At 40.5% G+C, this 26,026-nt stretch overlaps 1 protein-coding gene across 1 annotated transcript; it reads left to right on the top strand.

Annotated features, from left to right (window-relative positions):
- Positions 1-1,846: 1,846 nt before the first annotated feature.
- Positions 1,847-24,802, top strand: RRP15 (ribosomal RNA processing 15 homolog). The gene is made up of 5 exons (XM_075088853.1): positions 1,847-1,949; positions 5,318-5,592; positions 7,502-7,599; positions 8,453-8,654; positions 24,208-24,802. Exons 1-5 carry the CDS (start codon positions 1,886-1,888, stop codon positions 24,358-24,360), a joined length of 792 nt encoding a protein of 263 aa, XP_074944954.1. The 5' UTR covers positions 1,847-1,885; the 3' UTR covers positions 24,361-24,802.
- The last annotated feature ends 1,224 nt before the right edge of the window (positions 24,803-26,026 follow it).

The raw sequence follows: 26,026 nt of genomic DNA, 5'->3' as shown, positions 1-26,026 counted from the left end.
AGTCAGTGATCTAGGACTTTAACTGTTCATGCTAAGCATCAGATCAGTGTAGTTTGGGGGGAAACTGTAATTATCACATGGAGGTTAACAACCCACTGCATCCCAGAGGAGACCTGTGGTGGAACACGTTGTTTTGGACACACAGAAGAAAAGCAGAATTGTTTACAAAGGGTCCATGACCTACTCACGTATCTGGGGCCCACGTACCTATTTGGTGTCTGAGGAGGTTTGAGCTCATCCCTTCTGCAGATATTAGCTAATCAGAGTAATCGTAAAGATTGAGAGTATCCTCCCACTAGTATCCTCAGAGGACGTCTCTAGTGTTAAAAAAACATATTCAAAGTAGTAAGTGGCATCAGTGTGAAAATGGTAAATGTTTAAGAGGATGCAATAACTGTTCACTTGCTTTTATTTTTTTTTAATTTGACTGAGTGAAAAGCAAACAAAAGATAATTTCAGTTTTTCATTCCTCCCCATGTTAAAAACTATCGTCGTTTTGGGCCTTGAAGCAATATTTGAAAGTGCATCTCAGTTTTCTTAAGGATTTCAGAACTGTGAATATAAGACTTCAAATTCTTCTTCCCACCATGCAATCTACAGCAAATAAAAGGTCAAGATAGCCTTGCTCAATGCACGTAATCGTGAGGCAATGATCAATGTCTGGGTGCTGGTGACCCCAAGATGGTGCCTCTGCAGGCTGTACCAGCCTGAGGAGGAGAGCCCTCAGGGTCTCCCTAGGCTTTCCCCATTGCTAGAAGGAGCAGCAGCCCAGGGCCTGAGACCACGGGCCTCCACAGGCCTGAGGGAGAGGAGAAGCCGAGGCAGACCTCTCTGCTTTATTTATTTTTTTATTTCTGTCGCCTGTACAGTGAAAAATGTCTGGTGACCTGGAGAAGCTGGAGAGGTGGCCTGTTGGAACCTCATAAGGCTCAGCAAGACCAAGTGCAAAGTACTACACCTGAGTCGGGGCAGCCCTTGGTATCAGTACAGGCTGGGGATGAAGGGATTGAAATCAGCCCTGCGGAGAAGGGCTTAGGGGTACTGGTGGACGAAAAGCTGGACATGAGCCAACAATGTGTGCTTACAGCCCAGAAGGCCAACCGTATCCTGGGCTGCATCAAAAGCAGCGTGGCCAGCAGGTCGAGGGGGGTGATTCTGCCCCTCTGCTCCGCTCTAGTGAGACCCCACCTACAGTGCTGCGTCCAGCTCTGGGGCCCTCGGCACAGGAAGGACACAGAGCTGTTGGAGCGGGTCCAGGGGAGGGCCACAGAAATGGTCCGAGGGCTGGAGCACCTCTCCTACGAGGACAGGCTGAGAGAGTTGGGGTGGTTCAGGCTGGAGAAGAGAAGGCTGCGGGGAGACCTTATTGTGGCCTTTCAGTGCTTAAAGGGGGACTATGGGAAGGATGGGGGCAAACTCTTTAGCAAGGCCTGTTGTAACAGGACAAGAGTTAATGGTTTTAAACTGAAGAAGGGTAGGTTTAGAGTGAATATAAGGAATAAGTTTTTTACAACGAGGGTGGGTGAAATACTGCAACAGGTTGCCCAGAGAGGTTGTGGAGGCCCCATCCCTAGAAACATGCAAGGTCATGTTGGACAGGGCTCTGAGCAACCTGATGTAGTTGAAGATGTCCCTGCTCACTGCAGGGGGGTTTGACTAGATGGGCTCTGAAGGTCCCTTCCAACCCAAACCATTCGATGGTTCCATGAAACACCCCCCGCAGGCCCTGCCAAGTGGGTAGAGGCGCCCCCCCGCCTCCCCAGCCCTGCGGTCCGACCCGGAAGCCGCTCCCGGCACTCGCCTGCCCGGAACCCTTAGAGCCGGAACGCGGATTCTCAGCGTGAGGGTCGGGCCGGAAGACGATACTGGGTGGACTCTGGGGAAGATGGCGGCCGCCGTGGCTGGTCCATGTGGACGCGGGGCTGCGGTGGGCGCGGAGGCGGACAGCGGTAACGGGCGCCTCGTCCCTAGCGGGAGCGGGAAGGAGCGGGGGCGGGAAGGGATTTGGGTCCCACTGTGCTCCGGCGGGCTTCTGAGGCCTCCCCGGCCCCCGCGGTGGGCTGCCCGCGGCCGCTCCGGTCTGCCCTGTCCGGGCCGGCCGGCGGCCCCCAGCCCCTCAGTCGTTCCCTCCGGCGTCTGGCCTGAGGGCTGGAACCCCTTCCCGGTGGGGTGGAGGCAGCGGGGCGGCCGGGGTTTCTGCTTGCAGGGCTCGGTGTCCGTGGCGGTGCCGCGGCGCCTGGTGGCGTGCCCGCTCCCTGCCCGCCGCCCTGGCCTCCCTCCCCTCTTCCTTTTGGGTTCTTCTTCTCTGCTAGCCCGCGGACTACTGATAGCAGCTCATTTGTTCCCTGGGCCCACCGAAATAGCTTTCGCTGCCGTGTGCCTATGGGTGCCCTGTTTTCGGCTGGGGTAGAGTATCTCTTTTTTTGTGGGAGGAGGTGATTGGGCAGAGCTGGACGAGCTGCGGCGTGCGATGGGCCGTCTGTCTGTACGAGTCGGGGATGTGCTTCTCCGAAGGAAACCCGTGAGATACACCAATTACAGTAATCCACCAGGAGAGCACAGAGTATAAACACGCTCACACTCCACCCTTGACGCGTGGTTCTCCACTCATTTTTGTCTGTGTGTTGTAAGGGTATATCTAACTAGTTGTGATTGCTTATTAATTGTAGCATGTAATTTTTCCCCCCTTTTATTCTCGGAGGAATCAAGGTTGTGGCCATTTGGAGCCGTAGCTCACAGTGGTTCTGTTTGGTTTGAGGGTCAGAACTGAACCTAAGGTGAAGCTTTGTGTGGGAGCTTCTTTCAGAGCTTATTTCTGAATGGTTGCTGGTTTTAACTGTATGTGTCTACACCTAGATCACTGAGCAAGTGTAGAAAAATAAAATATGGATATGTATATGTATATCCCTCCTCCCCCCCACTTCTGATAGAGTTAATCTAGTTTAAATGACTTTGAAGTACCTCTGCTTTATCTCAGGCTGTTGACAGATCCTTTAATGTATTAGCGAATAAGTTGCGGCTGATTGTTGAAGACTTGTTCATCCTTCTGTAATTGTTGGAAGCAAAATGTTGGTATTATCTGGCATTATCCTCCTATTTTATTGGCAGAAAATATTATGTAAAGGAGACTAGTACAGGCTTTTGCAATTTTCCTTTTTATAATTCTGATATGGTTTTTATGGTTGTCTGTGGAAGTTGGTCTGAAGCAGTGTGTGGAATTCAGATTTGGACTTCCGTTAGCTGTTAGCTTTCGCACGTATAAAAAGTTGCAAGTAGGGGTTAATTCCTTGTCTAAAAACTGGATAGCAGTAATCTAGCATGGATAAGCCTTAGGGGTGAAAACCTGACAAATTGTTTTACACGTAGAAACCAGGATGTGGTAATGCACCTGCTTCTTTACATGCAGTGATTTAAATGTTTTTTAACAAATTTGGAAGTCAGGATATGCGGATATAGTGATACTGTAAAAAGCATACCTTTAGTAGTTTCTGAATGTGTTGAACAAATTTGCCACTTGTAAGTGTCCAATTTATAGTAAGGACCATTGAAAAAAGCCCTGTAACTTATGCTGTGTGGAGTGTGATGGAACACTGTGTTCACCTTGGTGGTAGTAAAAATCCTACTGATATAGATCATGAGCAAGTATTCAGTAAGTATTTCTCTTCCACATTTATGATGTAAACATATAATCTTGCTTCTTTTCGTGACGATAACTATATGCTCTCAGCCTCGAAATATGCCTGGGCATTAGAGGCTTTCTTCTAAATTGGTTAACACCACTGTTTTGCTGCTACATTGGTGGTTTTTTTGCTGATTCAGAAAGGCACATGGAGAAGGCAGAGTAAAGAGTCAGTCTGGCAACAGGGCGTATGTTTGTTTGTTAAGTAATTAAATAGGTAATTGATTAATAAGGAATATCATTAATAGCTGTCCGCATGGCGTTACAGAAAACGGATCTTGCGAAGCAGTCCTGACTTCATTCTCACAACGATTTGGTTGATAAAGGTAGTTCACAGGATATAGTAGTGCTTGCAAAGTAAAGCACTTGGCTCAGTAGTACTTAACATTGTGATTTTAAAGTACTTTGAGTGGTAGATGGGTGAAAGCCAGTCAGTTGGTATCTCAGGTTCGGTGGGGAGTTGTCCCCTTGGTGGTGAGACTGTGGAGGTGTCAGAAACCAGCCTCCTGTCCAGCACTTGATTTGTGGCCTTAAGTTCTATTCAAGTTAACTAATTTAAAACTTGTGAGTGGCACAAATATTAGTGGAATGGTAGTTAATAGTGGCAGGATACTTGTATGCTCTGCTCTTGATGACATGATAAAGTGGGTCCCCTGAAATAACCAAACATATATCAGCACACCCTAAACTTGCAGCCCGTTTCATTCTAGTTAATCATCCACACTGTTAAAGACTTTATTTTTGCCATTTGACCCAATGAACAGGCTAACGAGGGAAGTGATAGCTTCTTCGTATGTTTTGATTTGCTGTATAGTTGGCTGTTCTCTCCTGTCTTGCCATTGCTTGATTCCAAACTTCAGTATTTTAAATTTAATTTTTTCTTTCTTTTTGTTTTGAAGGGGGCATAGGGTAAGGAAACTTAAATTTGGGGTGTTTTATTTGTGTATGAAGAACTTGAGCAGTTACTTATACCAGAAAAGCTCAGTGCCTCTGGTTTCTTTTGAGCTACCTGACAACTGTCTTGATTCTATATTTCACAAAGCAGTCTCCCTTCTGTCTTCATTGTGCTTAGGTAATCATATTTTTGCTGGCATTATTTTCCTTGAGCAGATTTTGCTTTCATGTAAAAAATGACCCTCAACGTTCAATTTAATCCACGTGGCTGTTTGCATTTAAACACTAGATGTCACTATTGCAGTTTGTATGTAAGTATGTACATGCATACATATATGCATACATATGTGCATGTATGTGCATTTATACCTTAAAATTTTTGAATTGGAAAACATATTTTTCCCCAAACTTACTACTTCTGAACAGCAAAATATTCATTAATAATAATCATCAAAATATTCACTAATAATAAATACACAAGGCTGCCTTCTCCCTTTTACCCAAGTGACTCTTAAGTCACTTTAAATCATCTCTGAGATGAGCGAGCACTTGTACTGGATACTTTCTAACAAATTCATTACGGTGGTATATGAGTGCTTCAGAAATTAATTGTAACAGCAAGCAGTGCACGGCCCTGGCCTTGGGTAACACTTATATATGGAGGAAATTACGCTAGTGATGGAGCCTTGCTAGAAACAGAACTCCTGATGCTTTTTTCTTTTTCTTCCTTTTTTTTACCCCTAGAGTCTGAGTTAAGCTCAGAACTTCCAGAAGACAGCTACTCCTCAGGAGGTGAAGCCCTGGACGGTGATGATGAAGATGAAACAGCAGCTTGTGGCAATGCAGTTGAAGAGGCAACAAGCTCCAAAGCCGGCCCAAGTGCAGGCTGGGCAGATGCCATGGCAAAAGTGCTCAACAAAAAGATTCCACAAAATAAGTCCACCATCTTGGCCAAGAATAAAAAACTGGAGAAGGAGAGAGAAAAGGAGAAGCAAGAAAGGCTGGAGAAGAGGATGAAGGTGAGAGAAAAAATGCAGTAATTCATTGTGCAGTCACAGTCAGATGGGGATACATGCAAGATTCCCTCAGCAGGGATTTGGGGGAGTGCTCTGAGACTGTCAGTTTTGGAATCTTTCCTCCACAGTAATCTCAAGTAGCTTCAGTTTTTTTACTTCCCAGACAGTCATGCTGTAGGGCTTTTTCACTTACTGCTTTTTCTGAGCCATCAGACAGGCTGATCTTTGGCAGCAGGACTGTTCCAGTCTGTCAGCTTAAGGTGTTTTTGTTGTTGAGAGGTGAAAGCAGCTCCTTTAAATTTAGTTTTCTAATTGCTCTTGCTAGTTTGGGGTATAATTCATTTTGTGCACGTTACAAGTTGAAATAGTTCTCTCTTATCAAAAGTGGGAGGGAGAAAGAGAAGAAAACTGTTTTCATTTAAATCCTGCGACTTGCAAAATCAAAGGCCTCTAGGCTGGGATTGCAGTAATCATTGATGTGGTTATGAATCACTTTTTGCTCCCCTCGATGATTTTCCTGGTAGTTTTCTATTACAGTGTCTGTGCCCTAAATTGCTTCTGTTTCTGAAACTGTTATGAAGAAAACAAAACTATGTTGGCAGTTAAGTCATTTGTTTGTGTGTCTTTAGTGGAACTTTTAATTTCAGGCTGTGATTGATGTACCTTCAGGCTAAAAATACATTAATAGTTCTAATGTCTCATCTTACCATCTGTTTCAATGGGCTAACCAGGTTATCCACCTGACAGTCTGGGACATGCTGTGGTTAGGCCACGGCCTGCCTTTTAAATGCAGAGAGCTTCAGTACAGCATCTGCTCAGTTATGGTTGTCCTAAATACCTGTTCTCATCCAGTAAGTATGTGGGTATGTGGGAGTACTGCAAGGCAGAGATGGGCTGCAGGTGCCCAAACTGACTTGTTTACCCTTAGAAAAAGTTGATAACAGTCTGCCTTCTATTAATTTCTTGCTGATGGAAGCTAGAATAGGGCAGCTCTTTCGATAAAAGGCAAAAATATGATCATAAACTCACAAATTTATAGTAGTCTGCCTGGAATTATAAAGATAAAGACTCTGAAATTCTGTGAAAGACTTCTTGTGTGAAACAGACTTAATGCAACATCACCAGGCCTAGAACACTTAAAATTGTTAAAAGGGATGGAGGGTCAGTTTCACTACCTTACTACTGAAGCAGAAGCTGAGGAAATAGTGTTCTCCTATTGTAGCAGAAATTAAGTTGATGGTCTTGTGGCCCCTGGTAATGGGAAAGCAAATCAGTTTGGTTTTGAAACAGAGAGCCTCAAAAAAAAAAAAAAGACAAAAATCAGTGTTGCAGTATTGTAAACAGGAGTTGTTCTGCAGTGGGTACTTGGCACTCTTCCTCGTGTTTGAGTTCTGCCCCGTGTAGTCTTTGCTGTACATCGCTCTCAGCCACAGAGCTGCACCGTGATTAATTCAGTGCAGAAGTCTAATTCCCAAGGCTCAAAATGCAACATGCCTGTCTTGATAGACCCAGGATTTTATTATGTGTAAATTTCTCTGCCATCAGATTGAGAAGTCCTGGAGCTGAAAACTGTCTTTGAATAATTTCCTTGTCGCAGTCAGTGTGAAAGCATTTTGAGTTTTTCTGGACTCTTTTTCCTTGTCTTGAGTCAGAGGCAATTCTGGTGCAACTCTTCTAGTTGTTGCTACAGAAGGCAAATGACTCTGAGATTTGACTGTGGCCCCTGGTGTGTCAATGCAAGAGACTTTCCTCAGACCTGTTGTCCAGCCCCGTAATGGAGCTCCCCTTACCCTCAGGCCAAACTAAGCTTTGTTAATTTGTCTTTTTCTTTCCTCCTGCTACATACTCTGTCAGAGTATGCTGCATTCTCAAATGCTCCATGTTGTTTCACATAACAATATTTATAATGCAGCTTGATAAAAAGCGGGAGTGGGAAATGATGTGCCGAGTGAAGCCAGATGTTGTCAAAGACCGAGACAGAGAAAGAAATCTTCAGAGAATTGCCACGAGGTAAGAGTTTTTCTGAATGCTTTGCTTAAATATATGCATATCGAAAAGAGGAGGAACGGGAAAGAAAGGCCTGCACAGGTAATCTGTTTCCAATCAGATTGAAGTCTTAAGAAGTACCTAGCAGGAGCTGAGTGATTTATATACAGGTCTGCAATGTACAGTATCAAGTTCAACAGAAGATTTCAGAAGCTTTATGAAAGAGTAAAAATTGAGATGAAGATGTAATGTTTGCTTAACAAAAGTGCTTTGTTGGATCCCCTCATTTTGTTAATTTAATGCTTTAAAATGCAGAACAGTTGTTTCTACTGCTCTGTTTTTTTCCTTCTCCACAGAGGATTCACCAGATGCACAGCTGTTAAGTTCAGTTGCCTGTTCTGCGTTGCAGTAGTTTGATGTTGCAGAATTAGTTGAACACCTTGATGTGCTGTCTGTGTCTGTCTCCTTACTTATTCCCCTGCCATGTCCCTCTACTTCAGCTGCTCGTAAGATCTCGCTCAGAGAATTTAACAGCAGATTGTAGGACAAGTAACATGTTTCTGGGGATGAAACATGCTCTTACACTGACCTCAGTGCCGTGTTACCATGCTTACTTCAGGGTCTGAATAAGTTTTTGTGGATTTGTTTGTTACTGGTTCCTAGCAATAATTGTGAAGGAAGAGTGAAAATTGCAAGTCTCTTACGCTGTAGTAAATGTTACTTCTTAAATGAATTGAGGTTCTAAGTAACAATTTTGGGGAGCTAGAAGCCATCCAACACCTGCAGTGATTAGTTGCTTTGGTAGAGGGTTCATTTCTGTAAAGGGAACTTGAATTAAAAACTTTTTTGTTTTGTGTTTTTTTTTTCCCCATCCCAGAGGTGTTGTACAATTATTTAATGCTGTTAGGACACACCAAAAGAATGTTGATGAGAAGGTGAAGAAAGCTGGGAGCTCTGACAGGCAGCGTGCTAAACTGCTGTCATCTGTTTCAAAGAAAGATTTCATCAATGTTTTAAGAAACATGGAGGGTGCTAAAGGAAGCAAGAATCCTGCTGGAAAGGCCACAAAAAGGAAACAGGTAGGCTTCATCTGGGAGAAAAATACATACAAGATACCTTTACATTATAATTACTGTCCATTAATGAGCCTGCTCTTCAGAACAGCTGTGATCCAAGTTCCTCTGTTTTTTTGGGACTACTTAGGAAGGGAGCAAGTAGCTCTTAGCCTGTTTTCCCTGTCTTTTGAGTATCAAGGTACAAAACACTGGAAGCTCTTCTGAGAAGACGTCAAGCCTTGTGCACAAATAACTTGTTTTATCTGTGTTAAAAATCCAATTTTTCGTATTCTAATTTTTAATCTTGGATTTTGTACTAACCATGGAACAAACTGTTAGATTTTAGTGGGTTGTGGCATTTGCAATTTGGCCAATAGTAGTTATCAGGCCTTTAAAATTGTTAAAGGCATGGGGGCTCTTCCTCTTCCATGGTGTGTTAGACTGTACTACTTGTGTGTACCCACGGTTCTGGGCATTTCAAACTCACTTGCTCTGGATGATTATGGTATCTGGAACTGAAGGGCTTTGCCATACAAGTGAGTATTCCTGGTATCAGGACAGAAAGAAACTTAGACATATTAAACATTATATGTAGGCTTTTCTTTCCATAATTCTGTGTGTGTGTTAGGCTGATGTGGCTTTATCATTGTTACGATGTTTTGGAAAGAAGTATTTTAACACAATCCACTTTTTCCAAACGTGCTCGAGAGAGACTCAGCGTAGTTGGACTTGTCCAACTCTTTAGCAGTTCTTTCAACTCACCAAGTAGCTCAGGGTTGAAAACAAGTTGCTCAGACATACTCTTTCTTGTATTTCAGAAGCTGCACGTTTTTGAAGCTTATTTGTGTTCAGGTTTGAACTTTGTGCTTCATAGTGGGTGGAATACTTCTGTTGGCCCAGACTCACAGCAGTTAACTAAGTGCTTTTCTGTGCCAGGAAGAAATACTTTAATCAGTTGGGAGACAACAGTTTGTCATATGTTTTTTGTTTGTGTGCACTTGGGGAGCATGCTGAAACACTGCCTGGCATGAAGAGCTCATACAATTTTCATGCAAGTGTAATATTAAAGTATTTTTAAAATTCTTTGGATAATGAGAACAATTTAGCTTGGTGCTGACACTTTATTTCTCCTTAAATAATTCCAGCTTGTTTGGGTGGGGGGCCGTGCGTGTGTGTGGTTGTTGTGGGTTTAGTTTTTTATTCTTCCCCCCTTGGTGTTTTTTTTTTTCCTCCCCTGAAATAGCAGAACATCGGAGTGATAGTAGTGCCAACTACTATTGTAGTAGGCATTGAATCCGTAGCTGAGTAAAACCTGACTTTTTTTCTTTGTCAAATTGTAACAAGGCAATTTTCTTAACTAGTAGGTCAGAAAACATAGATTGCAAATGTTTCTATACCATAAAAACAAAGTCCCATTTTTGGCAGCATAAGTTATAGCGTATTTCTGTTAAAGTGCTCTGGAGATGGTTTAGACACTGGCTGGTTAGTGTCTGTTTTGAGTATTGATATAGGTTCTGCTTTCACATTACTTGTCAACAAAAACTTTAGATTTTGGAGTTTTCCATTAATGTAAGGGTAAACTTGTAGTTTAAGCTTTTTTGTTTCAGGAGGGGTGTTGGGCTTTTTAGTTTTTTTGGAATAGCCATGTCTGCCTGGATAGACCACTCCTTCCCTCCTTCCCTTGTTGCATTTGCTTCAGTGATTCTCTATTCAATACTGAACCAAACTCTTTAGAAACAGCTTGAGAAGGAGTTATTACTCTGTCTTACTTTATCTTGAGAACATAAGATACCTGTAAGATACCCGTTCAGCAGGCTCCCATCCTTGTAGTTGATGCTTGAGGTTGAGGCCAAAACCTGATCTTCAGTCTCCTCCTCAGAATTACACAAACATGTAGCCACTGAACAGTACTGCTGACCTCCACTGTCATATCTCTGCTTCTTGGTCTTTGAGGGTTTTTCAGAGGGTAGTAAGCAAGGACGAAGCTTTGGGTGGTGAATTCCTTGCAGCAGGAGTTTGATATATTGTTTGTGCCATCTGAAAGCTGTTGGTTGGTTTGGGTTTTGTTTGGTTGGGTTTTTTTAGCAGCCTGCTTTGTAAGTAAGAGTATTGCATGTATTTAATTTTTAAAAAAGAGGGGGGAAATATATTTATTTATCTCAACAAAAACAATGGAGGAGGTGCCAATCCCAAACTCCAGGCACACTGCCATCAATTAAAATGCAGTCCAGAACAATAAAAACACTACCCCACCCACATAAAACAAGCAGTCAGCAAGAAAAATAGCAGAATAACATTTTCCCAGTGAAAGCAAACCTTTCTTGACTCAAGCCTTATGCTATGAAAGGAGACTTGACTGTATTTGTGAGAATGGGCAAATGCTTTTTCTTACTCTACAGTGGTTTTCGAATTCAAGATTTGCTGCCATGTTTTTGAAACTTCGGTGGTTTCTTCCAAATGACAAGGGTTGTTGAAGAAACCCCTTATAAAGCTCTGTTGTGGTTGACTATTTAGTTAGGTATATGTATGCATGAGAAAAAGAAATTAAATGCTCTGTAAAGGCCCATCTGTAGCAGTGGGATTTCACAGTAGCACAACCACTTAAAAGTTCTCTTTTTGTATCAGCTTCATGAGTTGATGGGAAGGGCAGGTAACATGTACCCTGTGAGAATGTTGTTTACAGTCTTGCACGCTTTTAGCCATTGGCCTAAATATTGCTTGCTGTACACCCACCCAATGTAGCTCTGAAAGACAGACTGTGAGGCTGTGAAGATTTTCCTGTGCCATGTGAAACTGTAGCCCTTCTTGGGGTTTTGTGTGCCCAGATGGGAGTAATTACTTTTCTGAGCTGGAGCCAAAAGCTTTGCCTTTCATATCATTAGCTGTTTATCAAGGTATTTCTTAATCCTTGCTGAGCCAGCTGACTTGTGTAATATTTTTCTGCTTTTTTCCAAGGTACTGTACATAATGCTTGCCTCTGGGCAAGATCACCTTACTTCCCTCCCCTCACCACCTTATCTGAAAGCCTTGCAATGTGGGAGAAAAACATAATAATTTTCTTTAAAAAAAAAAAAAAAATCCTGCTTGTTTGTTGTTCGGGTGGTGTTTTTAAGTTTTGGGGTGGGGTTTTTTGGGAAGCATTTATTGGGAGATATGAGAGCTTTAAATCTTGTTCAACACAATCCTCACAGACCAGATTTTCATTTCAGTATGTGTTGGTTGTATCTTGCAGCTTCTCACCTGTTGGTACTATAAGAAACATTACGAAACAATTTTAAATAATGTTAACCAGGTTTAAAAAAGGTACACACGCAAGATGCCGTCTCTCCAGCCCTAGAGGCCGAAGTCATCTTTATGTATGTAGAAGAAATACAGAAGTAGGTAGTGGCAGGTAGTGTTTTCTTTAGGTTCTTAAGAAATTTCTGGGTCCTCTTATGATTATGGGTTAGGGAATTGCCTTTCGCTTCCAGGGTTGAGTGAAGTTTCTAAGGGCTGCACAGACATGTTGTTTGATGTAGTGAATTACATGAGGTCTTGAAGTCTTAATTGTTAGAAAACAAAGAAATTCAGTTAACATTCCTGGAGCAGCCTCAACTCTTCTCCCTTGCTATATTTCAGTTACAACAGGGTCGTTCAGTGCCAGAAGCTCTCGTCTTCACTTTTTGCTTGTCATTTGTGCTATGCCCTGTAAAGCATTACTAGGTGGTAAAACATTATCTAGTGACATATAAATAACTGGCATGAAAGCTACAAGGATTCTTTGTGACAAGCACAACCTGTGCTCATCGACCTTTAATTTTTGAATTAGGCCTTTGCAGCATCATTTTCTGAATCACCTATGTTTGCTTCAACTTGTAAGTTTTCTTACACCAGATCTGTTTGCAGAGCATTTCAATGGTGGAAGTGAGAGCAGGGTTTCCTGGTCTACTTCAGTAACCATGAGCCAAATTCTGCAAGATAATTTTTCTACATGACTTGGAGGTACAACTTGCTTCCTGTGTTGTGATGGCATCTGGAAAAAATTGGTGTATTGGTCTCAAAATAGTACTATTCTAAAATAATTTATTGATGGGAAGGAAGATGAGTGGAGAATACAAGTGCTATTTCATATCAGCTATTGCTCATATGGGACTTGAAATAAAATGCTTTTCCAGAAGAATTCCTTCTGCCTGAAAGCATTTTATAAATGCTCCTAGTGTTTGGTAAGTAATTTGTAAACACAGTGATTAGAGTGGGGTTTGCAATAGATTTTCCTTTTGTTAATAAGACTTCTAATACTCATAAATATTTTAATTTTAAGCAGTAGTTTGAAGATGGTTCAAGGGCAGGATTACTACACTACTGGCTTTGACTTGCTGGGACACCAGAAGTGGCATGGGAGCTTTCACTTTTCAAGTTAGATTAGGTTATAAATGTGCTTTCCAGCTTAAAAGTTAGATCTGTTTAAAACCTGTGAGAGCAACTGCCTTCTTGCAGCTGCATAAGTACTGGCCATTGGCATGTTGCTCTGCTTTTTTCCAGAGTTTCCACAGTGCAGAAGTGAGGAGAGGGAGGAAATAAAAGATTTTCGTTCATATACCTGTTTTGAGAGACAGTAGTCTGAAAAATTGATTCAGCCAGCTGTAGGAAATAGTTTATTTCTGAAGTATGGATGAAGGCATAGAGGACTTCTAGAAATCTTGGTAAGGTGTATCAACACCTCTTTTAAACTTAAAAGCAAACTGTTTTTCTTAGGTGATAATGGCATTACAGAGTAGCAGAAGTTTATTACTACAGCTGTTGTGTGCTGGTTTTACAGAACTAATTGAAGGAGTAACCAGGCGTGCATGTATTCCAGCAGATTTGAGGGGGCAGCCAAGTATTAATTTAGTTCAGCTGCAGCCAAAGTAGATGTGTTCTCCCAGTGTTAATAAATGTCTTCCCATCACATGCACAGAAACTTTTAATTTGGATTCCTTTGTAAGTCGTACATTTGTATCGCTTTTCCCAAATGTGCTTACACTTTCTCGAAGGTCACCTCGTATATATTTGGAGCTGATACTTTTAATGTAGTGTTTTGGTTTCATAACAAAAGGTTGCTGACTACCTAATTGTATGCAGTATTCTAATTTTTTAATTCTAATTCTACTCCTTCAGGATAAACACAGTGCAGCCTGCCACCAGTTTGATATATCCTAAATTCCTTATGTTCTTTCAGGTAAAGGGTGATTGTGCAATACTAGAAGTTGTTTGATGATGACATTTTTACTTTAAATTTGCTTACAGGAAGATGTATTGACTTACCCAGTTTGGGTCATCAGCAAGGTTAAGTTTTTAAGATGTGCAAGTTCAGGTCCCGATCTGTTGCCATAGCCGGTAACACACATCTGTGTTAACATGGGAATGTAGGTTTTTGTCAATATTTAAATATCTATTTGATAGATATCAAGAACTTCACACTGTGAGTTCATGTCCAGCTAAGAGGATTAAGAGCTGTGGGATGGCTGTATTTCACTACATTCACCCCTTCTTTTTTTCTCTGTGTTTATCCTCAGATTTCCCTTTCTGCTCTCTTTTTCAGACACTTGATCAGAAGTCAGGAAGGGAAAAAGATTGTGACTTTTGCACTCTGTTTCCATCAACTTTTTTTTTATCCCCTTTGTTTCTCACAGGTTCTTCCCCCCAGCACCTGAGGGCCAAGCACACAGGCCAGCGTTCTGGTGCCTAATGCAAGAGCAGCTCTGACAACTGCTCACACAGAAAGACCAGTTCCCTGTTTGTCATTGAGTCACACATGGTCCAGTTTAATGCTGTCTTCTAAGATGCAGATAGTATGTGGTCAATGAGAACAAGATATTTTAAGAGAATTTGGACACTAAATGCCTATCATATCTACTTAGGTTATGACCTTGGGCTTGGGGAGGGCAGTCCTCCATATGTTCATAACTTGGCCAGATCCGGGAAAATGTTAATGGAGATGGCAAAAGACACGTTCCTAGCTCCAAAATATATCCTTAACTGATTTTTAAGTTTAAAAAGAATGAATAATGCCAGGTTTTAATGGATGCCTGTAGGAAATGTCTCTCTTTTCTCCTTAGATCTGTAGACAAAATATTTTAAGTTAGTCCTTTCTGTGAAGAGAGATGAAGTGATTTTAGTTGAAACATCGTGAAAGCCTTCAGCATGAAGCAGTTGAAGTTTGGCAAATTTTCTAAGTGAATATAAGCAGGGGCTTGTGATTGAAATGTCACGCAGTACCGAGACGGCTCCATCTGTCATATTTGAGACTAACTTCTCTTGCTATTTGATTATTGGTGCACAGGATACTATGGTGGTGTTCTGTTTTCCCAGAAGATGTTGCAAGGCTTTTTTTTTTTTCAGTGAAACTATGTCTAAAACAACCACATTTTAAAAACTTGTGGTATACATCTTCTTTTGATCTTCCTATAAGTATACAAAGCACAAAAAGTCAAATCCTATTAGACTTTATCTGCTAAATTGAGTTGGAACCCTTATAAAAGCAGCTCTCCAATTTTGGCTTTGTTTGTAACTCTTACAGGCAGGGCAATGTACTTAGAGAAAAATATATCTAAACATTTCATAAAGTTTTATAAAAAAATGTTCTCTGGAAGTAAGAAAGATTGGGTGGAGCTTGTCCATCTGAACCAGTTTGTTTCCCCCATCTAAGCATTTTCTTTTGGAAATTATATTGAAAAGTGATTCCCTTACTTTGAAGTTATAAAATGTTATGAAGGTATAAAATGTTCTGATTTCCAGGGTGTTGAGCTAGCAGATGTGTATTATAAATGACGTCTGTGGGCATCCACTCATCTGTTTATCTTGGTAGATTTCAGGAGTGGTGGGTCAAGCTGCTTCCAGCTTCTAATGGTTGGAAGGTTGCTGAATTCAGTCTGTTGGGGTTTTTTTCTATGGGAAAATCTGGCAGGTTCTTAAAGAGTGTTTCTGAAATTTACTGAAAGCTTAGAAAACATACTCTTTTTTTTTTTTTTTTTTTAACCTACTATTATTACAAATGATACTAAAACTGTTGTCTTGGAAAGATCTGACCTCTTTTTGGTTTGTTGCTGAACCCTGGACAGTGTTCTGCATGTGGTCTGTGTCATTTCTTCTCTACCTGCAGGCACTGGGAAAACCCATACAGAAATGCTGAAGGAGATGGAAGGGTCAGAAATGCAGAGAAAGGGTAGCCAGATGGCTAAGATAAGGGATTGGGATCACAGGCAGTTTACGTATTCCCTCTTCAGGTTTAAACTGCTTTTAGAAAGTAGCCTGGGAGTGTTAAGGGGTATGGTTTGTTCCTTAATGAGTTTGCCACTCACCCACGACTGCGTGAGTGAAATTACAGGAATACAAAATCAAAGAGACTTGATTTGCAGACATTTAGGATATGTTGCAAAAGCCATTTAAGTAAAAGCAGGGGCAATGAGGGTAGGGAGAGTTAGCCAGACAAGCTGCTTAGTAGTCATAAAAACTTGAGTATTTCATATTTAGTAATAAAAATACACAAAAGCTGTTCGTCTTGGTGGTTTTTTTTGTTTTCCCCTCCCCCTCCTGTCTCATAGTTTTTTGGATCACTATACTTGTTTCAGGACTCAAATGCAAGTGGAAATCCTGAGTCAGGAAGAGGAGGCTTTTTATTAGCCCCACTTCTTCCTCATCAGCTACTCTGTGAGATGATTTCTTAAGTGCTAGAAGTGAAGGACTTGGTCATTACTGTAGCCTTCGTTGTTTGAGACAACCTTTTGGGACTCACTCTGTTATGCCTCTTGCTGAATCATAATGAAAAACAGTGGATGATTTCAGCATCATTTGTAGGAAATAATCTGAGTCACATTCAGATTATTCAAAAATCTGCAAGCTGCTAGTTTAATCTAAAAAAGGATCAAAAAATACTCCAAGCAGCTGTGGGCCGGCATGATTCCTTACTGTGCCAAAAGGCAAGCTTGTATAAAAACCTGCAGAAAATTTTAGGTCCCCAGCTGTGATAGTGCATAAGTGTTTTGCATAAATGGGTGACATCTGAGAAAAATCTGTTGTGACTTGAAAGTGTTTGTCTAAAGTAGATTGTTGAAAGACATTAGTGCTTAACTTCTGAGGGATAGCACATTGAAGGCCTTAGTCTTGACCAAATGCTTTTTACTAGGCACTCTTGCTGTATCTGCTTATTTTCAAGGTACAACTTGATGGTTCGGGACCTGTGTAACGTGCAACAAGGATGTTGTGGATCTCTGTAATGTTTAGGCTGATCTTTATACTCAGTCTTCATTACTGCAGCAAATACATTAAGAAATGTAGGGCAAGCTGATGGAGAGAAGTCTTTTTTTATCACTTGTGAGAAGTTGTGTAGCATTTCTTTCAGGGTTGAAATGCAAAGGATCTAGAAAAGTTTGTTATGCCTTTATTTTGAATCCCATCCAAACAGAAAAGTTCTCAGTTCATTATTTTCCTTTTAGGAATAATGATGGAAGCTGGTAAGGACTCATCCATGTAAGTTTGCTCTTGGTAATTAACCAATACATTTTTTGGTACAAAATGAACAATATTTTGCAGACTGGTTACCTGAGGTTCATGATTAAGTAGCGTGAAAAGCTATTCTTTCTGATGGACAGCATTGGCTTTTCCAAGTCAGAATTATGATTCAGTTATGATACCATAACTTGCTATACAAATTTTTGTCTGATAAGCAGTGAAAGTGCAACCTGTTGCTTTAAATATAAAAGTCTTGATCATATGTTGTTTTCAACCACAGTACTCATTGTATCTTTATGTCAAGACTTAATTGATCTTGGTGCTGTGCAGTCTTTGCTCTAAGGATCCTGTTGTTCAAGTAGATGAAACATGAAAGCTGTATGGAGACTTAGAGATGAAGAAAGGGTAAGAGTAACAGGTGACCACTGAGAGAGCAATGACCAGTATGGTAGGCAGTAATTGCACTGTCAGTAGTATAACTGCTGATAAGCAGGCATTGCAGATATGAAGGTAGAAGCGTATAGATGAAGATGATGAAGCAGTTTTGTTTTTACAGGAGGAAAAAGCCAAACATGACTGAAGATGAGCAGTGATGTCATACTGAAAAAGTATACTGTCTGGAAACTTTCTGTCCTGATGTGTTTCCTGATAACCTAATATAGGGAATGTGTTATTTCTCTCTTTCCAGGTATCTTCTCTAATAATTTGCAGTCTACTTCGAGCTAATTTTTGTTGGGTACCTACTTAAAAACGCTTACTTGTGGACCTTTTTTTCTTCATGTTGCTGGAGTCTTCTAGCCTGACAGTTGGAAAGACGGTGCTGTAATTACTTGATATTCATGACATTGTCATTTTGCCTTGTATTTTACAGAACATGAATTACAAATTACAGAATGTATTCTACAAGGGGAACTGTTAGTATGGGTAAAGGTAACAGTTCATAGCTGTTTCATTAGGTGAGGCTTATTTTCAGGTGAGTTTTTGATGAGTTTGTTTTTTTGTGAGTAGCTCTTGAGTGTAGCAGACCCATGCTCTTCATCTTATTAGAACGTGTAAAGGGAATCTAGATGCCGCTATGGCCAGACATTGTCTTGTGGCAGTGTGTGGTAAAACTCCTTGTGCAGCGGAAGGATTTCTGAGAAAGCTGCTATTGGAGCTGGAGCACAGCACGGGCTGAGCAGTTCCAGTGTGTTCTGTATGCCAAAGGGCCCTGTGTTAGCTTGAATTCTTAAAACATTTTTGCGTTTTCTGACAGAAATAGTGATTTATAAATTTTTTTAATGAACTAAGGCTGAGGAAATATCTTCTCTTGTAAGCTCTTTCTGTGATTCTTCTTTGCAACTGAGTATTTAATAGCAATGCTAATGATTTTTCTTCTTTGCTTAAGTCCAGATGAATGCTTGTTTTTAGAAATTCTGTAATTCAGTTCTGACCCCTCTAAGTTTGGGTCATGTTTAAGCCTCTGTGTGCCAACCCAAAGCATTCCTTCTCATTCACACATCCCAAGTTCTAGTAAACCCTAGAGGAGGATATGAGGATGGGGAGATTCCTCATGCAGGTCATTAAGCTCTGGGTGGTCTTCTGGCTGGGCTCAAAAGGAAAATCAGTATTTGTTGTGCTTGTAGCAATAATTACAGTGCGTTACTTGGAGAGAAGTTTGAACAGGAACAGCAGGTTTCAAAACACACTGTAAAAAAAATTTCATTCTTAGATTTATTTACTAGAAATGCCAGTGCAGATTCTGGTGTGCACAAGAGACCTTATGGTCTGAGTAAATCTTCTGTGACGCTGTTGATATCCCCAGTATAGCGTCACTTCAAATATACCAAGGCAATTTAGTTCAGTCGCTCTAATGTCTCATTCAGAGAGAGAATGCAAATGGATATTGAATGACCCTCACCCTAAGGATTAAATGATTGTGCAGAATTATGCTGCAGCAGAATAGATTTCTGTTGTGCGGCACACATGTTCTGCAAGCTCAAAAATGCTTCCCAGAGTCAACGTGAGTTTCTGTGGGACTTCAGCTCAGAAGTTCAAGATAGAAGCGATACAGGATATAGTACCAGTTTCCAGATCTGTGGGGTTTTTTGTCTGTTCGGGATCAGTAGTACGTAGGAACCCCTCTGAGTTCTTGACTGTAATTGTAATTCACATTAGTTAAAGTTGGAAGCAGCACTAATGATTAAACCCAAGTATAATTTTTCTGTTAAAAATCATTACATTTTGTTTTCTGCTTATATTGCTGCTTTAGATACATCTGCTTCAGTTTTCTTTATTTTCTCCCAGCCTAGAGGAAACACGTTTTCTTAGCTTGTGAGCTTAAATATTCCTGAAAATAAATTTAGGAGAAATGCTTATGCCGGTGTTCTTTGTTTTCCATTTCCTTCCCCCTTCTACCAATAGATTTCTTTTTTGTAATGGAGATTTAACATACTTCAGTGTATGTCTATGATGGGTTTTTTGGGGGCTAGATTTAAACTGACTTGCTTGGGGATGAGGAGCAGAAGATCAGCCGTCATTTGGAGCAAGATGCAGCCTGGCAGGGAAGGTAGTTGTCAGATGTATGCGAGAATGCATTTTGGCAGTTATGCTTTTCTAACTTCTTCATCATGACACAAGCCTCCCTGCGTTTCAAGGTCTTATATGTTTGTATTGAGCAAAACAAAGGAACCTGGGGAGGCAGTTCAAATTAATTAGACATGTTAGAATTGTTTTCTCAGGGCTTAAAGTTGTTGCTTGAGAGGTATTTATGTTAGACATTCCTTCCCTGACAGGTACAAATAAACGTTTATTGTATGTGATGTTAGAGAGATGCCCTTGCAAGCTCTGGCATTTCATCTTGGAGCAAAGGCGTGGGAGCCCAGTATGCTGATTGTAATTCCTAGGTCTGAAAAATGTTCATTTTTAATACCCTGCATCTTCTGGATGAAGGCTGTAGGGGAACGTCCACAGTGATGTAGGTATGTTTGCTGTTTTGCAGATGCAGAAACTGGGGTATGTTCAAATGACATGAGCTGGTGGAAAGCAGAGTGAAATTCTGTCTTTAATCTGTGCACTCTGATTTCAAGACATATCTTTTAATGTTGTTGCTTACCAGTAAGCATTATGGGACTTTGGTCTGCTTATGCATAGGGTTCTGAAAAGCTCTGGCAAACTTTCCTGCTCTGATTTTAGGATGCTGCTGTGCCAGTAAAGCAACAGATGAAAATGACAGTCCTGTGACTTGACTGAACTTAATTCCCTTAAGCTTTCAAAGGAAGCAGGCTTTGAGCTAAGGCACTCGTTTGCAGACTGAAGCAGCTATGTGCAGTTACAAATATCCTGCTGCTACTTCTGACAGCTTCAGAAGGGGTAGAGAGGATCGATCTCCCACCTGAGTTGGCAGTGCAGTCTGCCACAACTCCAGTGTTGAGTGTGGCAGCTCTCAGATGAAGATACTAACTGTAATGTCATTTACCGAGAGTGAATTACATAGCTCCAATCTTTTTTTACTGGTAAAGAAATGAACCAAACCAGGTAGATTTCTAACTTGATCATATAGCTGCTGATGATTCCATGGGGCTTTCATAGACCAATTCCTCCAAAAGCATCCAGAAGGCAATTCCAGCCCAGATCCTGTATGGGATTGCAGGTTCCCTTTTGTTTGTTCTAGGTGACAGACCTAAGCTTTGTTGTTTGGTGGGTGGTGGTTTTATTAGGAGTTGTCTAAGAATTTCAGTTCATCGTGCTCTGGTGCAGATTTTAGAGGGTATGTCTTCAAACGAGAATTAGTATGGGAAGTGTGTCCCTACTTGTGTCAGACTTGAGCTAATGCTGTTCTAGTTTAGGTGGCACACAAGCGAGCAGGGTGGTATTTGTTTTATTTATATGATCTCTTTTCAACTGAACTATTGGTCTGTCCCAGCAAATAGTATCTGCACTAGAATAACCACACTGCTCATTTTGGTCTGTCTTATTTCAGCTCATCATAGCAAGTGCATTGCCATGTGCCAGTGACTCCTGAGAGAGTTTACTAACTGCTGCCTCTAAGACCTTTTGAAATAGGTTGAAACACCTTCAGGCAAAGAACAAACCCATTCAAATATTTGTATAAAAAAAAAGAGAGGGAGAAAAAAAGCAACACCAGAATTTTTCACTTCTTGCCTTACTGAAGGATCCACTTTATGTACCATTACACACTAATGTTTATATAGCCTGCTTTGGTTTTGTTTGGGGATGTTCAAAGGGGACTTCAATGTTGTTGTAGTGAAATGTGGGAGATGTCGATGAACAGCTGACTGGAAAGTCAAAAGTGCTTCTATAGAATGATAGCTGGTTTATTTTCCATGTGCCAAGAATCAGATTTGTTTTATTTAGATGAAACCAGATTATGGCATTGAAAACTTAAGTGTATTAACATTCTTATATAAAGCAAGTTGGGAAGCGATGTTACAGTTGAACTAATTGTTAATTAGACAAATAATCTCGCTGCATATTTTCTTAAGATTCCAGGAATGTTTTGTGATTTCATAGATTTGATGAGTGTTTATTCTGAGGGGAAAATGAGTAAGGAATGAAGATATTAAACATGGGGTTTTCTTCACTTGGGAGCATGCTTAAAATTGATTAAATATTTGCTTTCAAGCATTTAATCTTCATCTTTGAGGCATGGACATGCTACCTTTGTCTTTCTCCTTAGGACTTGTAAAACTATTCAAACCATTGTGGTGCCTTACATAGTGGGTAATGCTGTGGAGGATCAGCATCGCTCTTTTGTTGTGGTCCTGCTTTTGTCCTGTTGTTCACTTGACATAGCCAAAAAGAAGGGCTAATGGTTGCTGTATAGTAACTTGTGATGAATTTGAGCGTTGGGCTTTTCAAACCCTGAGCCTTTCACTGTCATTCCTGACAATAATCAACACTTCTGTGCTGTTCAAAAAGCAAACCAAAAATCCCTGTTCTTTGCATCTGGGAAAATAAAATGGAATCTCTGTTGGTTTTATTGTTATTGAAAAGAAAAAAAGAAAATTGGATTGTTTTATAAGGAAGATGGGATTTTTCCACTTAGGTATTTAAAATTTTACTCTGTTGCATGTTCAAACAGGAATTTAAAAAGGTCTGGAATTAGAAAAGAAAAAGCTTGGCAACTTCTGTAATCTTTTTGATCTTTCTCTACTCTGCAAAGGTAAATGTACAAAACAACTGAAATACAGGCAAAAAGGGCAGGAGGAAAAAGCTGCCCTCTCCTTGCATCCCAGAACAGGGCTACCTGTGTTTGCACTAATACAGATTATTCCAACGTGAACATTTTAAGGGCTGCCTCTGGGCCTACCTTATTCTCTAATTCCAGGTAATTGATTACCCTGTCTGAGATGATTTCAGGCTTTACTGGGTGTAGCAATTGAAGAGAATTGCTGCAAGAGTGGAAAGTGTTTAGGAGGCATTATCCTGGTGAAAAGGGGGATTGCTGGGATGGGAGAGTTACTCTTAGGAGTAGGCATTAATGACAGCAGCTGCAAAGACAAAAAACCAACCTCAAAACAAAACACAGTGCAAGCATCTTGAGGAATAGCTGTGGAGTTTCTCTTTTTCTGAAGTGGGGCCTGGGATATTTCTTTTGGGAAGGAAAGTGTTAAGACTTGTTACCCTATTTTTGTGAAGGTAATCTTTCAAAAAGAGCTATAGGAGAAGTCACATTTAGCATTTCCGCTTTGGTTACCTATTAAAAATGCATCTCTTATTTGAGTGCAAAAAGTCTGCCAAACAAGTTCCGTTGGTGTGATATGATGTGTTAGATTTCCAGTGATGGACCTGCATTGTTTATTCTTCATTTCTCCTGCTATTAAATTCTTTATGCTGCTCTCTCCCAAAGACTGCATGGACATCAGTTTAAGGATGCTATGGTTCTGTGTTGCATATTCCTAGATGCATGACAAAGAGGCCTGAACAAATTACTACAGTGATCATACGTTTACTATGGGTTTTACATCTAGTAGGCAAAGCTGCATCTGCAGAGGGTGCTGTAATAGATGACCCCCATCCACTGTACAGTATCAAGAGGTGGTAGCTACTTAAACTAGGATGAGTCAGTTGAGGTCTGCCGTTTTGAGCAGGGGAATGGGGAAAGCACACATGCGATGCCTTTATTAACTTGTTTCAAAGACCATGCAAAAGTAAATTGTTGTTTTCAGTGCTCCTGATTCCACTTTGGTAGGACATTTGTTTGCATGCCTGCTGGACACTGAGCTGTGTTGTTCCTCAGAAGTATTCTGCTACTAAGGCTTACACCGCTGAAATCCTCCTTCAGTGCATTGAACAGTTTTTAGTGTTTTCGTTCAAGAATGTAGGAATAGCTTCAAGCTGTTCTTTAAAACTGTTGCCACAGGATGGGGCTGTTGCACTGCCCAAATAGTACGAGTCGCTTAGAACTGCAACCAAGCACTGTTTTCAGTGCTGACCTAAAAGTACACTCCTGTCACTTTTCTTTATTATTCACCAGTCTGTGTAGTGTGGCCTCATTTTATCCACTTTCAAGAGGTAGGAAATTTGGAGTAAGGTGTTGTTGGCTTGCTGAGTGTAGATCAACTTTGTTTCTTTTAGAGGCAGCTTTGTACCATATGACAAGCCCAGGTAGTGAGGTAATAATCCACATAAAGGGGATTTGGTTCAAGTATTGCAGAATGTTAAATATTAAATTTGGGATTTTTAAGCCTTTATTAAATCCATATTTGTGTGTTAGATACGTGCCAAGAAGTGTTCTAATGAAGCAGCACCTGGGGGTTAATAAATGATATCATGAATCCATTCTGATTGCCAAGAAAGATTTTAATAAAGGAAGCCATGCCCAGGGTTGACTGTTTCATCCATGAGGAATAATTGTTTTGTTTCCATATTTCTTTTATTGGTTGGTTAAAACAAGTTTGCTTATTAGCATTGTCACGTATGATTGTCCTGCATATTTCTGTATACCATTTGCATAAAGATCTAGCCCTCAGTAGGTCTGCCAATGCAAACTGCAAGAGTGTGAGAGGTATGATTTTAGTTGCATGACGAGCTTCCATCTTTTATTGCCTTTCACCTTCATCTCATCTCCCTCTGTTCCCTCTTCTCTTCCCCCTCAAACATTCAGGGTGAAGTGAAGTCTGAAGAGGGGCCAGAATGGAATATACTGCGTGATGACTTCATGATGGGAGCATCTATGAAAGACTGGGACAAGGAAAGTGATGGAGAGGGCAATACTGAACAAGGAGGTGGTCTGAAACAAGAAGATGACAGTGAATGAGACTGAAAACCATTCAAGATAATGTTTTATGATCTTAACTTTGGATAAAAAATCAGCATTCTGTGAATGTACAACACTTGGAGGATATCTCTTTTTTTTTAAAAAAAAAAAAGACTTGCACAACTTTGGAGTGTTTTCTCCTCCATGTCAAACTTTTATTTAATATAGCTTCATTTGCTATACTGAAATCCTGAAATATTTTCCAAAACATGTATAATTTTCAACATATTTCCAAAACATTTTGTACAGTCAAAATAGTGGCACCTGCCCAATAAAAGAAAGATTTTGCCAAGGTCATTAAAAGTTTATACATTAGTCATGGCAATTGATGTATTAGCGTGCCTGCATTTCCAAATCAATGTTGCACTTTGAAAAGTTGTTAGCAATTCGCAATAGAAATGGCTTACAATAAACACAGAAATGCCGTCACCTTGTAAAGTTATCGGACTCCTATGGAGTCTTTACTACTTTGGCCAGGAAAGGTTTTGCAGATAATAAAGAAAAGTAACCATTAATGTGATAGTTTTGGTCTTGGAGCATTAGTTTGATTGGAGACAATTCTGGAAACATAATTGTAAAAAGAGAGTCTTGACCCTAGTGATTGGCTTTTGTATTTTTTATATATATATGTATGTTTTTTCTCTTGCAAGTCTGAAGTTGTATAAGCTAAGAGGTGGATAGGAGAGGGAAGGACAGACCTTGCTGTTGTTTTTGTTGGAGGAGAGAGGGCTTTTCTAGCAATACTGCATAAAATGGTATTCAGTGTTGCTTCATTTGCAGTTCTGGCTTTTTTCAGTAAGGAGCTGGACTGCCGAGATACATCCTGTGGGTTTTGTCAGCTATAATGCTAATTCCTCAGGTCTGTAAAGGGTCAAACAAAAGCACTTCCTCTTGGGTATGTACTGAAACAGTACCAAATTTTGGATGTATGTCAGTGTAACACTATTGGTTTTATTTAAGCTACAGAAATTTCTCCTAATTAGTTGTTCGGTTGTGAAGGTGCAGAAGCTATCATACATCGTCAGAATATATTCTATGTAAGTCTATCCTTACAGAAGGAAGTGCATTGTGATTAAGGTGTTTTAAATGAGAGGCTGGGCTTGAATTTTGCTGCCTTCACTGTTCCAGACTGGCTGGCTGATGCTGTGTCGTTTGTTTAACTTAGCAAATGGAGAAATGTGATAGCAATGTGAAGAAAATGCCTTGGGGGCCTGTTAATTGATACTTAACATACATACTACTAATCTGTTTCTACGGCTGTCTTGTGTACAAACCTTTCTTTGTACCTGCTTATATGCAAGATATGATTAGGAGCAACTTTCAGATTTTTACTCTTCAGGGTTGAAATGTGTGTAGGACAGTGGATATAGATTTTCCTAACGAAGGCACTGAGGAGAGGAGGGGGGACTGAACTTTGTGTATACTGCAGGGTAAAAAAATATACATACAAAATGACAGAGAAACCCATCCTAACAACTGGCAATAGTTGTGTTATCCCTAGCCTATTCATCTGGTATATACTGTAGCATAATTCTTTGAGGAGAACTCAAAGCTAACAGCAGAGATGTTTAGATTTTCAAGCTGTTTTGAGTGTTAAACATATTAGATATCTGAGAAGACATTAGTTTGTGGCTTGATATTTATTATCGCAAATGAAGGCATACAC

Source organism: Phalacrocorax aristotelis, chromosome 3, assembly GCF_949628215.1.
Source record: "Phalacrocorax aristotelis chromosome 3, bGulAri2.1, whole genome shotgun sequence".
Taxonomy (NCBI): Eukaryota; Metazoa; Chordata; class Aves; order Suliformes; family Phalacrocoracidae; genus Phalacrocorax; species Phalacrocorax aristotelis.
The sequence above is the reverse complement of the archived record's forward strand: the minus strand, read 5'-3'. Positions and strand labels throughout refer to the sequence as shown.

Excerpts from the sequence above, each read along its gene's own strand:
- RRP15 (XM_075088853.1), top strand. The coding sequence starts at position 1,886 with ATGGCGGCCGCCGTGGCTGGTCCATGTGGACGCGGGGCTGCGGTGGGC. Across the intron at positions 5,593-7,501 it reads GGCTGGAGAAGAGGATGAAG|CTTGATAAAAAGCGGGAGTG; the intron begins GTGAGAGAAAAA and ends TTTATAATGCAG. Across the intron at positions 7,600-8,452 it reads CTTCAGAGAATTGCCACGAG|AGGTGTTGTACAATTATTTA; the intron begins GTAAGAGTTTTT and ends TCCCCATCCCAG.